The 16236-nt window shown below is 41.8% G+C and overlaps 1 protein-coding gene and 1 long non-coding RNA gene across 4 annotated transcripts in view; one reads left to right on the top strand and one right to left on the bottom strand.

Moving 5' to 3' along the window:
* LOC126999907 (mucin-5AC-like) overlaps positions 1-16236 on the bottom strand; it is a 100313-nt gene that overhangs the window by 11887 nt on the left and 72190 nt on the right. For all 3 annotated transcript variants that reach the window (XM_050863057.1, XM_050863055.1, XM_050863056.1), the window contains exons 9-10: positions 13784-13927; positions 5642-9147 (exon numbers count right to left, since the gene is read on the bottom strand). In XM_050863057.1, coding sequence (XP_050719014.1) covers positions 5642-9147; positions 13784-13927 — 3650 coding nt within the window. The remainder of the gene's footprint in view (positions 1-5641; positions 9148-13783; positions 13928-16236) is intronic.
* Positions 1-16236, top strand: part of LOC126999912 (uncharacterized) — a 35235-nt gene that overhangs the window by 17506 nt on the left and 1493 nt on the right. Inside the window, exons 2-3 of the long non-coding RNA XR_007753657.1 lie at positions 8030-8130; positions 13791-13899. This is a non-coding gene — a long non-coding RNA (uncharacterized LOC126999912). The remainder of the gene's footprint in view (positions 1-8029; positions 8131-13790; positions 13900-16236) is intronic.

The following is a 16236-nucleotide window of genomic DNA, read 5'->3' as shown; positions in this document are numbered from 1 at the left end:
TACCCTCCAGATTAAGGCAAGCTTATTATAGTCAATCTTTGGATACTGCTAGGGCCTTCAACCCCCCCCCCCCCATTATCCATGCTTAAGGGGGGACAGTCACTGCTCCTTGTCAGCAGAAAAATCTCAGCTTGAGTGGGGCTCAAACCTCGGCTTGCCAGGCTAGAGCCCGACAGAGCAGAGCAGAGCCTTAGTCCACCAGGCTATTGGAGCTGGGTGTGTGTGTATTGAAGACAGAATATCTTCTCATAAAGGTCCTTTTGATATCAACAAACTATCCCTTTTAAAGTAACTTAAGTCCTTGAAGCACAACAAAAACAAGTTAGCTAGTTAATTCTTCACTCTGGTCTGTGGATATTAGTATGACAGCATCACCTTTGAAATCCCATAAATAATCGTCCTACTTGTAACAATGAGTTACCTATTATTAATATTGTAATGTGTAATGTACTAATCTACATGTCTTGTACTACTGCTCTTATATAAAAACAATGGGAACTGACCAGATATTGTACTTTACAATCATATAAACATTAATAATCATGTGCAGAAAGCTTTCTCTATGCACACAAAATCCCTGACGTGAAGAAAAAAATGTTAGAGCAAGCCAGTTTGTAATACTAGTAAAGCTGCTGAAGTCAATCAAATGTTGGAATTGTCACTTATTCTTTATGCTGAACATTAAGATTTATAGGTTTCATCTGTGTTTAGCATTTTTTCCCAGAATTAGCACGAAGATTAATCTCAAGCTTTTCTGTTGGCAGTTTCAATATCATTTAAATTCGATCAGTGGTTATTGTATTCATGATTAATTTTTTAGGGGTTTTAGAAAGTTGTATTTCATGGATTCATCTAATGTAAGTAATAATTAATGTCATTAATCACGTGAATTATACCACTGTGACTATTGTCTTGCAGGTACTGTATTACATCAAAATAGGCTAGCCTGGCAGTAGGTATGCAGGATTGCATGGGTAACCAAAAAACTTCCTTAATTTTGAGTGTCAGTGAGTGACATTATAAATTATCAATAATTGGATGTGAATTTATTTGCATGACCACCAAATTCAGGTTCTTGGGCCATTATTGTCTATGTATGCATACTTTTATTCATACTTAGCATAGATTTTTTTTTATGATTTCATGTCCTCAGGAGTATATTTGGATTCAGGGTAAAGACTCTGCTGGATGAAACTTGGTATTTTTTCAGGTTCATGCTGTTGATCGACAATGATGAACATCTACAATGCCAAATGTGCTTCCATACCACAGCAAATGCATGCAAGTTTGAAGTCCTCACTACCCAGCTAATCCCTAGCTTGATCCTCTCCTGTCACCTTCCCAACTACAGTAGAACTGGTAAAATGATGGTACTTCCATCTGGCTGCAGAATCTGGAGCACTTGGAAAAAGATTTCTTTGGTAGCAGCAACTGCTCTGATGTGTTTTGAATACTTTCTTTCTAATGTGTTGCATTTACAATATGTACATTGTACATAAATATTTTTTGGGTAATTATTATTCATTGCATTTTTTATTTATTTATTTATTTATTTATTTTTTTTGGTGAACTTGTGCTCCTCACCAGCTCTACCCAGGTTGATTTATTTAAGGTACTGGAGAGCCATCAGTTGCTGCTGCGACAATAACTTTGGATACACCATTTGTGGTTGAGGTTACTTCAGTTGAGTAGTGTCTAATGCAAATGTAGTTGGTGCTTTCTTTGGGTTTAATATCTTATTGCAGTGTGCTCTTCTACTGACATGAGGAAAACTGAAGAGTTTCCTTTATGCCAAACTCAACTCCTTATCAAACCAGTGCCCTCCTTGGGACATGCTCAATGGTTTGGGTGCCTAAGCCCTCAAGAAGCTCTGCTCTGAGGATCTGTCTTGGGTGAGCACTATTCAAACAGTGTATGGTTTCCTTGTGTCAGACATGAATGTGCAGAAGGCTCATTGGGCTAAGTACTTTGAGCAGCTGTACACAGTGAGTCCTCCAAGCCAGCAGCTCTCAACAAATGGGTTACGAATAGCGGATGCTGATTCATCCATTGACAAAACCCTACCTCTTAACCCTTTCATTGCTAAACGCTTGCAGCGGGCATTAGGCGCATTTGCTGGTGGAGCTAAACGCTTGCTGCGACCTCCACCCGCACTCAAATCTCCCGCGTATGAGTGTTCCAACACTAATTCTCACAACACAGGATTGCCAATTGAGTGGATTCTTCACTAAATTTGGTGTAAAATCATATCAGCCCAGCGCTGCAAATGTATGGACGATTAACTGGTGGATGTTCTTGCCCAATATAGCGGCATTTTTGTATAACTTCACCTATCACCTGACTGATTCTTTGACCAAATAGTTGTAAATATTGCAGTTGGCAATACTCCTTTGCCAGAATCTGAAGAAAAGATATCTGCAGTTCCCTCAATACGGCTGATCATCACGCATGCACCAACGTAAGTGTTAACATTCAACACTCCCTGAACGTGCATGTACCATTCGCAAGAAAGGCATACATAACCGACTCTTATAGATCTGGACCTCCTCTATCCAATGGTGTTTTTGGTTTTTAGCTATGATGAATAGTTTTTGAGATACAGAGGTTGAAAGAGACCCCCCATTGGGCTCCCTGAGCGCGCCTGAGGGGATAGTCTCGTTGTGAGCACTTAGCAATGAAAGGGTTAATGAGGTCAGAGAGGCTATGGCAAGATGAACCCTTTCCATCCGTGATGCAGACGTCGGCGTCACAGTATGGAAAGGGTCAAGAGGAAATGTAAGAGGATTAATCCTCTTCTAAACCTCTCAATCCTCCTCTAAATTACTCTTAATCCTCTTCCATTTCCTCTTAAGAGGCTTAGAAGAGGATTAAGAGGAAATGGAAGAGGATCAAGAGGTTTAGAAGAGGACTAACCCTTTCCATATGGTGACGCCGATGTCGGCGTTGCCGGGGTTAAGGGTGGAAAGGCAGCTGGTTTTGTAGTTACAGTACAAAGTTAGTTAAAGCTGGAGGTGAAACCAAGGCCAAGACCATAGTTGTATGTGGTCTTGACTGGAAGAGGGGTTTGGGCATCCCTATTTGGACAGGGAAAGGGGACAGTTAGGATTGTAAGAATTATCACTATCATACTGCTCAGCATGCCACGCAATGTGCTTGCCCATCTATTTCTTATGAAAATTGCAGCCAATGGCTAAAATAGCAGACCTGAGTGGTTCTGGTTCACTTCTTCTGAGTCAACCTTCGACTGTATCCTGGTGCTTCGCATACCCGTGAGCATGTGAGTGAAACAGGGCTGCATCCATGCTCTGTCATTTTTCAACACTTTTAAGGATTGGGTATTCGGTAGAGTTGTGAATTAGTTAGTAGAGCATATGTTGACAATACCAGGGTCACTGACCTTGATTTTGCCAATGATGCAGTAATCAGCCAAGGAGGCAAAGGCATTAAGACTTAGGGTCTTCTAGGCCAAGACCAAGGTACAAGTGTTTTGTAGTTTGCTGGATGAAACAGTACAGTCCGGTCATGTATGGTGAGGACATCGAGATCTTGGAATATTTCACAACCTTGGTGCAGAACAGCAGGTCATGACAGGAAGTCTTGTGGTGGATTGACTTGGGCCATAATAATATTTCATTTCAGTTAATAAGACAAAACAAGTCGAAAGAAATGTGAAGGTTGATCATGCTAGTTTCTAGTCTTTGTTGTAGAAGGTATATTTTGTATGTCAAGGGAGATGTTCAATATTTATATGGATGGTGTTATTAGAGAAATGAAGGGCAAAGTTGGGGAAGTTAGAGTAAAAATGTTCACTGAGGGAAGGAAGTGGGTACTGAATTCGATACTATTTGCTGATGACAGTGCTCATTGCAGAAAATGAAAGTGACTTACAAAATTTGGTCAGTGTTTTCTATCATTTTTTTATTTCTGTAAAAGGAGAAAGCTGAAAGTAAATGTTAACAAAAGTAAAGTGATGGTTTGTGAGTGAAGTAGAAGTGAGGTTGTAGACTTTATATGCCCATATAGTGGGAATTGAATGTGAAAAAGAATGCAAAATAATTTTGAATGGTTTAGAAATGGAGGAGGTCAATGAGTTTAAGTACCTTGGATCAGTTATGTGTAAGTATGGTGGTATGGAGGGAGAGATAAGAGGAAGGGCACTGCAAGGAAGAAGGGTGGTAGGGTCTTTGGGACGAATCATGAATGGCAGAGGTGTGAGCATGGAGGTAAAGAGGGATTTGAGAAATACAATAATAGTACAAACTCTCACATATGCAAGTGAAACATGGGCCTGGAATGAAAGTCAGAGTTCTAGAGTGCAGGCAGTGGAAATGAGTTATTTGAGGAGTGCTTGTGGTGTAAGTAGAATGGATGGAATGAGTAATGAAACTGTGTACGAGCATTCTGGAATGTGTCATGGGGGTGAAGGGAAGAAGTGTGGAGTGGTGGAAGAAGTGAAGCGACAGACTTTAAAGTGGTTTGGCCACATGGAGCGAATGGAGGAGAGTAAGATGACCAGAAGGGTGTATGTGAGTGAGATAAAGGGAGGGAATGCTAGAGGACGACCTCCAGTGAAATGGAAAGATAGGGTGCAAGAGTATGTTAGTGAGAGGGGGGAAAGATCTTTTGAGAAACTTTGAACAGGCAAGGCTGGAGTGTCTGGATAGAGAAAGTTGGAAACTCTTCTGCCGTGGCCATCCCCTGGTGGGAGCTCCTAGGAGCAGGCATCGATGAAATGAATGAATGGAGGAAGAATTTTTTTTACCTAAAAACAAGTGTGCCTTTACACACAAAATATTTTTGTACAAAATTGTTCATACACAGAAATGACCTGACTCAATCAATCTGTTGCTTTATAAAAAGGATGACTCCAAAAGAGCTTAAAGGACTGGGTAGATTAATTTTGCTATGGGTTATAAAGTAACTGAACTCTTTCTTTTAGTAGGTTCCTGTCATCACCATATTTCAGTGTCATTTAAAGGTGAATCTACCTTTTTCACCATGCCAACAATACGAGGTTTTGTGTCATTTAATTTAGATGATACTGTGAAATCACTACAAACCACTGCACTTTCTTCCCAAGTCTTATTTTCTTTACTTCTTTCTCCTTTTGGAGTCTTAATTTCATGTAATAATGCAGGATTAACCATAACCTGTGCTCCATAGAATCTTCGGCGAGATAAATTGGGATTAGTGACTTGACCTGGACTAACAGGACGCTTCATTGCCAAACTCTTAAAATTGTTCCTGTTTTGGAACTGAAATTGCCTACTCATATTTCCTCTGGGACCATAAACTGTAGTATTATTAACAAGAGGTAAATCACAATCTTTGTAGTCACCTGCACTACTTAAGCCTTCAACACGATGCAGAAGATTATTGGTTGCTTCAGAAAATGGACTAGTAGCTAACTTGTAACTGTTATTCCTCTGAAATGGACTATTATTTCCTGATTGAATACTTTTTAATGGTGATGTTTCCATGACCCCCCTCTGTGGTTTAGACTTATATGAGTGTGCCAAGCTAGAAGTAAAAGGCTGATGGGTAGCCAAGCGGGCATGGGCTAAGGCTAAGAGCACACGATCAGTAGAAGGATCAAGGTCACTATCTACGGGAGATATCTGTGCACTAGCAAATTGTGTACCTGGATCAGTGCGCAGGTGTTGGTGAGTGAAGGCCACAGTGCTGGGTTGGGCACCCCGGCGAGGGCTGGAGGTGATGGGACCCTGTACAGGGGTGGGTGCACGAGAAGTGGTGTCTCCAGAGGTGTATCCCTGTGAGTTTTGTGAGCGTTGGCCACCTTTACTACCAGACTGAGTGCCCTGAGAAGTTTGTGCAGCTGCTACTGTCTGCTGTGCAGATGCCCCAGCCTGCCCCTGGACATGCACGTAGGCTCCTGCTCGCTGACTCCTGGGAGACATGGGTGCTCCTGGGGAGGCCATGATTACACTTCCAGAAGTGGCTACAGCTTGAGGATGTTGCTGGCCCAAGGACTGAGGTGGCTGAGGTATTTGCTGACGTGTTTGTTGAACTTCTTGGTGGGTTTGATATATAGGCTGTTGCAATATAATCTGTTGCTGCTGTAATTGCATTTGAGCTTCATCTTTTGTTTGATATAGAAATTGCTGTTGTAACTGCTGTTGCTGCAACTGCTGCATTTGTTGTTGCTGAAGCTGCTGTTGCTGTTGTTGAAGTTGTTGCAACTGCTGCTGTTGAATCACTCTTTGAGCTTCTTGACGTGTTTGATAAATCTGCTGTTGTTGCTGTTGTAAAAGCTGCCTTTGTGCTTCTTGCCGTGCTTGCAAAATTTGCTGCTGCTGCTGCCGTAGTTGCTGTTGCTGTGTTGTTCCATATATACTGTTAGTACTTCCAGATACACTTGAAATTTGTTTATCTGAGAGAGCTGGTTCACTTTCACCCTTCCCAGCAAGGGTAATTTGCTTTTGGTTACTTGGGGATTGTGGTTGAGTTGATTGTTGTAACCTCTGCTGAGGAAGTGGTTGGGGGGTGCGTGAATGTTGCCCTGTTACTGCTGTCTGACTTAATGTAAGAGAGGATGTAGGAGCTACACAGCCTTGATGTGTAACAAGTGGGTCAGATTTAACCTGTGTCTTGACAGACAGATGAGGTGAGGCTGCTTGTTTTGATGGTAGTAAAATGGATTGTGGTGATGCACTTGACAGTAACTGAGAGGGGGTAGGAATCTGTTGTGCTGGGAGTGGCTGAGAGGTCTGTACTGGATGAGGCTGTGTTGCTTGAATTGGATGAGGATGTGAAGATACTGAATGTGGCTGTGAAAGTATTGGGTGAGGTTGTGTTGAAACTGTATAAGGCTGTGAAGCTAATGACTGGTGTGCCTGTGTTAACGTAGGATGTGGCAGTGAAGGGGGAACTTGCGATATTTGGTGAGTCTGTGATTGCAGTACTGCTTGAGGCTGTGCTGGAAGAACTATGTGAGCTTGTGGTGGAAGAACTGGGTGGGGTTGTGATGTAAATGTTGGTTGAAGTGCTGGAAGAGCTGGGTGAGGTTGTGATGTAAGGGTTTGGAGAGGTTGAGTTGAAGGTATAGGGTGAGGTTGTGCCTGAGGAATTGGATGAGACACAGATTGTGGTGCTGGGTGAGACTGTATTGAATAGACTGGCACAGACTGTGCTGATGGGGAGGAGGAGGAAGTGGATGATAATGATGATGATTGGATCTTTGAGAGCAATGTTGTCTGTGCATTAGAAGACTGAGTTGGCAGTGAGCTTGGTGTAGATACTGTTTGTTTTGGTGGAGTTTGTGATTTTTGAGTAGAAACTGGAACTGAATGACTTGTCACTGATGAAGACTGTGCACTTTGAGTTGCTGCAGCCTGAAACTGCTTGGAGTGAGAAAGACCTGCTGGCATTGAAGATACAATTGATGCAGAAGGTGGAAGAGGTTGCTGTGGTCTTTGTGCCATTGGATGAGGCAGTGTAGTTGCTGTGTCGGCATTAACACTCGGGGATGGGGGAGCTGGCAGTGGGGTGTGTTGTATGCTACTTGATGTTCCAGGTGGTGCAGGTTTGACGTGTGCTGTGCAAAGAACAGTTGAGCTTGCAGTACTTCCCACAGCCTGAGCCTGTGAAGAACTAGTGACTTGTGGCTTGATGTAGGGTCCTGGTTCAAAAGATGAGTGACCCTTACGACGTGGGAGACTGTCTGAAGAGTATACTACCTTGCCATCAGAATTCAGAGTCACTCTTGCACCACCTTTAGTAGGATTGGCTTTCCTCCTCTCTAGGGAGTTAGTTGGGGTGATTACAACATTTTGCTTTACACTGGATGGCACAGCACTGAAGGGATGGGCAGCAGTTGTTGTTGGAGGTGGCAGTTCTTTATAAGATACCAACTCAGAACTCTGAACTTGTCCCTTTTCGTTTTGAATTTTTGACTTGTCCTCCTTCGATGTCTGTCTATGCAGATCAGAATTTTGAGAATCATCACTTTCTAAAGATAATCTTTTCTCTCTTTCTGCTTGTTTGACTAATGATGGTCGTATTAAAACAGGCTGGTCGGGATCAGGCCGGGTAGGGGCAGACACAGCTGCAGTGTGCATGATACCTTTCAAATGAGCATTGATGTCACCATCCTTACCGCGAGGAATAACAGTAAGTGTTGGAGTATAACCATGGGAAACTACAGGAACCTTTCCTACAGAATCTTTCTTTTCACCAACACTACCATCTACTGCACTCTTTCCCCCACTATTAGCACCAACACTTCTTGCACCACCACTTTTTGCACCACTATTCTGGAATGACAGCATTTTGGCAGTAACACCATGAGATTGCCCTTGATTAATAAGGGAGCCCATAAGTCCCTGAGGAGGTGGGTGTTGCCCTTGATTGTCACTTTGTGATCCTGAACTCTCTCTGGACAATGAAACATTCCCAGACCTAACACTCTCATCATCACTCTGCGGAGGTGTTATAACACACATTGATGGGATTCGACTTGAGTTAATTGTAGTTTTGACTCTCAAGATTTCCTGTCTGTCTGCCTCGAGATCCGATTCAGAAAACTCCATTTCTGGAGAAGGCAGACTAGGCTGACGTGGACTGGTGGGTTCAGTAGGAGAACTGGATGTTTCACGACCACTGTCACCATCACGGGAACTTCTGCTATCGCCATCTTGACTACTAGCCTTATCAGGGGCTTCACCTCCCACATCCTCACGTGAAGATGTGGACCCATTAACATGAATCACAGTTATTACACTTTCTCTATTTTCTTGCTTCCTTTCCAAAGAGCTCACCCTCTGAGGTGGCTTTGGCGGAGTCTTTTTCTCTGGATTCCTCATAACTACAGTTCCAATGCTGGCAGAGCTGTTTGTAGTGCCTGTACTCCCTTTTCCAAAGAGTTCGTATTCACTATCAGCTAGCTTGTTTCCTTCATAACTGACAGACCGAATACCACTGTCTATATGAAAGGATGTGTAGTACCCTTCAGTGTCACAAGAATATGCAGAGCTAGTATCATCATCCAGGAAGGGAATATCCTGTATGTCCTGTGTTGGAGTTAAAGTACCATCACTTGTGTGGGATGATGTGGAAGGCAGATCATCAGTTGTTCTGGAGTTTGTTCTCAGATTACTTGAGGGAGATGATGATCGAATATGCAGAGACCTGGAGAAAGGAAAATCACATTAATTTCTAGGTAACAATTTTTCAGTTCTGAAAAATAAGTTATATGGCCTTATTCTAAGCAGTAACACACACCCACACTCACACCCACACACACCCATCCACCCACACCCACACATCTCGGATTGCCAGTTTGGATTCAGGAGAGGGAGATCTTGCGTCACCAACTTGTTGTGTTACTACTCAAGGGTGACAGATTTAATACAGGAGAGAGAAGGCTGGGCAGATGGAGTGTACCTGGATTTGAAAAAGGCATTTGAGAAAGTACTGCACAGAAGACTAATTTGGAAAATAAAAAATAGGGGTGGAGTGGGTGATGGACTGATTAAGTGGCTGGAGGACTTCCAAACTAACAGGGAAATGAGGATGATAATCAGGGACAGGGTTTCCAGTTGGTGCCCAGTGATGAGTGGAGTCCCGCAAGGTTCGGTGTTGGCACCAATAATGTTTGCTGTTTATATAAATGACATGGTGGACGGAGTGTCCAGCTATGTGAGTTTGTTTGCAGATGATGCAAAACTATTGAGATGAGTGAAAAATGTGAAGCATTGCAAAGGGACCTGGATAGAATATGGGAGTGGAGTGATACATGGCAAATGGAGTTCAACCTTGGGAAATGTAAAAAAAAAATGGAGTTTGGTAGGAGTGGTAGATGTAAATACAGTAGAGCCCCACTTAGCGCGAACCGCAATTAGCGCGAGCCACCATCTACCAAGAAAAAAAATAATTAGCGCGAAAGCCTCAGTTAGCGCGAGCTGCCACCACGACAGAATTTTGAAAATTGTGCCAACCCGCTATGATGCGCGGCACAAGCCGCCATGATGCGCGGCACAAGCCGCAATGATGCGCGGCACAAGCCGTGAGAGCCCTTACTTTAGCAGACGACGCCATGTTTATACAGGGCAAATGCTTTGTTTACATTGTGGATGTGGATACGGGCAACTGATCTTGGCCATGTGTGATGCACACCCGGAAAATTTGGATTTGCTGGTTGTCCAAGCTGCCGCCAACGCGGTGGGAAGAAAAGGGCTCAGTGTGACACCAGGTTACGGTGAACCGACAACTCGCTCCTGGATGGGCGCACGGGCGTTGCCAGTAGCCACAACGGTTAGAAGAAAACGGCCAGTGTGATACTGCCCTAAGGCAGCGAGGCCGCTGACCGGGTGAGCGCCAGTGATGACGTCATCGGACTCTCAGTGAATCACAAGCGTGTTTTCAGAGCTCAGCCAATCGTTTTTTTTTTTCTTCTTCTTTTTTTTTAATGTGAGTGATTATTTTGAGTAATTATCAAACTCAAAAGTCAGACCCATGTGTACACCAAATATTTTTTTTCATATTGGTTACTTTATTCAATTAGCGCGAATTCAGTTAGTGCGACCGCGTTCATTCACCTAATTCTCGCGCTAAATGGGGCTCTACTATATGATTATAAGATGAAAAGTGAGATAATATGCAGAGGAGTGGAGGAAAAAGATCTGGGAGTGACTGTCTCAGAGAACATGTCACCAGACAAACACATCAACAGGATAACGGGAGAAACTCTGAATTTGCTGAGGAACATAAGGGTGGCATTTGTATACTTGGATGAGGAGATGATGAAGAAAATAATAGTCACAATGATAAGGCCAAGGTTGGAGTATGCAGCAGTGGTCTGGTCTCCTCACGAAAAGAAGAACATAAGGAAGCTGGAAAGAGTGCAGAGAGTGGCAACTAAGATGGTACCGGAACTTCAAGATCAGACTTATGGGGAAAGACTCAATAGCATGGGGCTCACAACCTTGGAGAAGAAGAGAAAGAGGAGATCTGATAGCGGTGTACAGGGTGGTGAGCGGAGTGGAGCATTTGGACAGAGAGGACCTGTGTGTGTGGAACGAGAGAGAAACAAGAGGACATGGAAAGAAGTTGAGGGCAACCACGTGTAGGAGAGATGTGAAAAAGTTTAGCTTCCCAAACAGAAGCACTGAGCTATGGAATAGACTGAAGGAAGAGGTGGTTTGTGCAAGAAACATTCATGATTTTAAGGAAAAGTTGGATAAGAGTGGATATGGAGACGGGACAGCGCGAGCATAGCTCTTTTCCTGTATGTCACAACTAGGTAAATACACACACACACACACACACACACACACACACACCTAACGGCTGGCTGTCTCGAGAGAGACCCGCAGCAGACCAAGAGGTGAATTACACACACACACACACACACACACACACACACCTAACGGCTGGCTGTCTCGAGAGAGACCCGCAGCAGACCAAGAGGTGAATTACACACACACACACACACACACACACACACACACACACACACACCTCCAGAGTGCAGTGGTTAGCACACTTGCCTCACCACTGAGAGGTCCTGGGCTCCATTCCTGGTGTTGGTGTTCCTAGCTGCCCTCTGTTCCTGGCTGTCCCCCCTTAGTTTACAAATAAAAAAGGTGGATTGCTCTAATCACGGATCTATGTATGCAGCTGGTCACGTGTACATGGCTGCCCCCCCAGTCTTTTAAAAACGGAAGAGCATATTGTTCTATTCTTTCATAGGAAAAACATTGATGAGTCCAGTTCAGAGCTCTGTTTTGTAATTGGTGAATTGAAGGGCCAATAAAAATCCTTCATGCAGTGATTCATGAGTAAATTTACAGGAAATTGCATCTTGTTATTTGCAAAAACAAAACTGTCTTAATGTGCACATGCATGCCTGTGATTTTGGCAGATATTTTTGGGGGCTAGAGGGCATCATAGGTTTATGAGGTTGTGTGTGTGTGTGTGTGTGTGTGTGTGTGTGTGTGTGTGTGTGTATTTACCTAGTTGTGAAATACAGGAAAAGAGCCGTACTAGGCTCGTGCTGTCCCGTCTCCATAACACTTATTATCCAGTTTGGCTTTAAATTCATGAATCGTTTTTGCACACACAGTCTCCTTGTCAAGTCCGTTCCATGTTGTTATGCTTCTGTATGGAAAACTGTATTTCTTGATGTCTCTCCTACAGTCGCTCTTTTTCAATTTCTTACCACTGCCTCTTGTTACACTTTTGTCACATACCACTAGGTCTTACCTGTCCAATTTCTCCAATCCCTCTTGTATCCTGTATAATGTTATTAGGTCCCCTCTCTCTCTTCTGCTCTCCAGTGTTGTTAGTCCCAATTTCTCCAGTCTTTCTTCATAAGTATGTTCTCTCAGAGTTTCCGGTAATTTAGTCGCTGCTCTTTGTATTCTTTCCAACTTTCTAATTTCTTTCTTCAATCTAGGTGACCACACTAATGTTGCATATTCCAGTCTTGGACATATCATCGATGTTATTAGTTTCTTCACCATTTCTTCATCTAAATATGTAAATACTGCTTTTATGTTTCTTAGAAGATTGTATGTTTCCCCAATTATCCGGTCTATATGTTTTCCAAAGAATAACTTGTCTGTTATGATCACTCCCAGATCTTTTTTTCAGTTTTTTTCATGATTTTTTCATTACTCAGAGAGTAGTTCCCCGATATTCGTCTACTGCTCTTACCAAACTCCATCACGCTACACTTCTCTGTATGGAATGTCATTTCCCATTTGCGTGACCATTCGCTTATTCTATCGTGATCTTGGCTCAGGGCTACACAGTCATCTTCATTAGCCCCCTCCTCATTATTTTAGCATCATCAGCAAACATATTCATATAGCTTGTCACCCCTTCTGTCATGTCATTAATATAAATTACAAACATAATTGGAGGGGAAAGCAAAGTGAGCAAAGTCATGCTGTCGGGGGCTGCATGAGAACAGCTCTATCAGCAAGCCTTTGTTTGTTTACATTCACTTCTGAGCATGCGCAGTTCATGGAAGGACAGCCAGGAATAGGGGGACAGCCAGGAAAACAATACCAGGCAGATTGGAGATGGATGGGCAATCTCCTTTAGTCTGTGCCCCATGTCCACCTAGCAGTGAATAGGTACTGGGTATTGGTCAGGGGTTGTGTCCTGCCTACTAGGTGCATGGGGTGTGAGGTTTCAGCTGTACCAAGATCAGTCACTTCTGAGCTCTGAGCTCATTCAGGGAGGGTACAGGCTGACGATTGCAACTCTCGTATGGTCAGACCAAAGTGTATTATGCACACACACACACACACACATACCACTTCATAGCCCAGTGGGTACCACCTTTGCCTGTCACCTGGCAGATTGAGGTTTTGAGTCATGCTCAGCCCACCACAGGTTTTGCTCACAGGACCAGTTACTGTCTCCCCCTTGAGAAAGGAGATGGGGTATGTGGTATTTGAGACCCTGGCAATATCTGCAGATTGGTCGTCTGAGCTCAAAAGAGTTCTTTCCGTGATGGTACTGGTTGGCCATAATGAGTCCAGCATGTGAGTAGACTGTGGGTGAATGAATGATGGGCATTCATTTGCTCACTCATTCAATCAAGGGTCTGACATAGACTCATATTTAAGATGCTTTAAATGTTGACAGAATGTGTACACAATTTAAAACTTTGCATTTGTTTGAAAGTAAAATAAATATTTGAGGTTGGGATTTTTGTGTTGTTGATGATAGTAACAATATCTTTGGCTCTAATGAAACTTTACGAGCATTAAAGTACCTACTGAAAAGTAAAAACAATAAAAGGTTATCTTACTCTGAAGGTACTGAGTCTTGTTCATACGAAGATGTGGGTGATGCCAAAGGACGCTGCTGATCAGACTCAACAGAGGTGCGGGTGCTGGAAGAGGCCGACCAATTCCCAGAAGAAGAGTGAGTAGCTTCGTCTTTAGTTCCTTCTCTGTTGAAGTTGAACCAATGCTCATATAAAGATTATACAATTAAAATTCAGTATTATATATTTACCATAAATGTTCACCTAGGTAAATCAATAATGAAAGTACAATAACATTTTCAATTTTGCATGTAATTTTCCAGGTAATTCTGTAAATTAAATAAAATGGGAGGTGAATTTTAATAAGCTCAAACTTCCTAGTTATAGTTATTCTGTGATGCTTTAAAATTTCTTAAAACTCCAAATGAGTATACACACACACACACACACACACATAGAAAGGCTAACCTCATTATAGATTCATTAATATAAAGAAATTTCATGTTTTCATTTTTGAGTTTATTGCCATCTTTTGCAATGTAGCAAAATTCATTTATATGGTATAACAGTGAGGTGATGGTCGAGAGGTCAGTGCATGGCAGTAATGAACGTAAGATTCCATATACAGGTCCAACAAATAATTGACAATTTTCAGTTATAACAAAATGGCTGAAGATAACCAACAAGTTATGTAAAACTTTGCCTTTATCTGTGATTTCATCCAAATACAGCACTGCAAAATAATATTACAAATCAGTTACTAAAAGGATACCTGCTCAAACCACTCAACTATGGCAACCAGTAATGGCCTGCATTAAAAATAATTGACAAAGTAGACTTACACATGCCACACTTAAAGCAAGATAATACATGAGTGATTTTGCACACACTGAGATATTTGGGGTAAAAATCTCAAGACATTCCACTCCATAAGAGGAAACATGCAAGGGCTGGAGGAAGTCATGCTATGTGAATGGTCAGAGTAGAATGTGATGGTCAACTCACTCTTAGTTTCTTTTCATATGAGCATTTCATGACATGAATTCACACATGGATTTTAAATTCCTTGGAGTTCAGTGAAACCATTCATGCTAGGCAAGAATATGAAAATTATCACAGCAAGGCTAGTTAAAGTAGGATCCCATCAAGCACAAGACTTTGGTGGCTACACAAGCTTATGTCATTTAAATTAATTTTTCCTCAAAACTGTGCATCTTGAAAATACACCAGAAAAATTTCAATTTTTAATTTACTGTTTTCTTGTAATTAAGTAATTATTATTATATAATACTGATATAACAAATTTTGGCTTTAATGAACTTTTGGGGCCAGTACAGTAAATGCAGGTATTTGCTGAACAAGTTTGATAAGTGTGGTTCAGTTTGGCAGTGGGCCAGCCGAACATGTAAACACGTTGATTGGCAGCTGTGCAAAACATAGCTGATTTGGCAGTGGGTGTTTAGTCAGTCTAGCTTAGTCCTCCTGACTGTAATCACCTCTGCTCTTGTCCTTCCAGCATCACCTTTCATCTAATACAACGAGCAAACTTCATAAAGTACAAAAATGGTCGGAAATAGCGAACTTTTCAGCCCATGTAATGAACAATGTTCATTTTATACGGAAAGTCTGGATCCCTTGGATAAACGAATTTTCGGACATATCACCCCTTCCCCCAACTGATTTGTTTGAGCGAGGGTTTACTGTATTGTAAACTTAGGTGTTAATTCAAATTGTGTCAACATGTGCATTCACCAAAGTTTCTTGAAATTCAGGAACCGACTGTAAAGACTATCACAAAGAATATGATAAGTCAGACATTACCTGCACCAAAAAATAAAGATTATTCATTTACATACTACTTACAAAGTTACATATTAAAATTTCTTCACCTCCTTAGAATAAAAACAATAATTTGTAGCTACCAGCAAATCCATTCACCTGAAACACAATCATTTCAGTGGGTTGTGGTGGGGGATGTCCCCAATAGCTTTGATTACAAAGGTGACCACAGCTCCCAGGCTAGGGCTGTTAGGGGTAACACACACCAAAGCCCCCCACCCACCTACACAACCCACCTACACACTGTTAAATAATGCAGGGCTAGTGAATACAAAGTACATGCATGTTATGTTCAATCAAAGTAAGTTTTTCATTTTGTAATTTGTATAAAAAACTGGTATGCTGAAAAATGCACTCATGCTGAAAAGTTTCTTTAAAGCTTGCTCACTTCTGTGAAACATGACAATCATGCCACAAGTTCACACATGATTAAGAAATAATATATATATATAGATATATATATATATATATATATATATATATATATATATATATATATATATATATATATATATATATATATATATATATGTGCTCATGACTAAGCTTCTTTCCAGACTTAAAGGTTGGCAGTTTTGAGATATACAAAACTTTGTAAGTAGTGGTATAAGAAAATAAGAGATAAGTACTTTTGATTCCTTTCCTTCATTGTTGTT

This window comes from Eriocheir sinensis, chromosome 17 (genome assembly GCF_024679095.1).
Source record: "Eriocheir sinensis breed Jianghai 21 chromosome 17, ASM2467909v1, whole genome shotgun sequence".
Lineage (NCBI taxonomy): Eukaryota > Metazoa > Arthropoda > Malacostraca > Decapoda > Varunidae > Eriocheir > Eriocheir sinensis.
The sequence above is the reverse complement of the archived record's forward strand: the minus strand, read 5'-3'. Positions and strand labels throughout refer to the sequence as shown.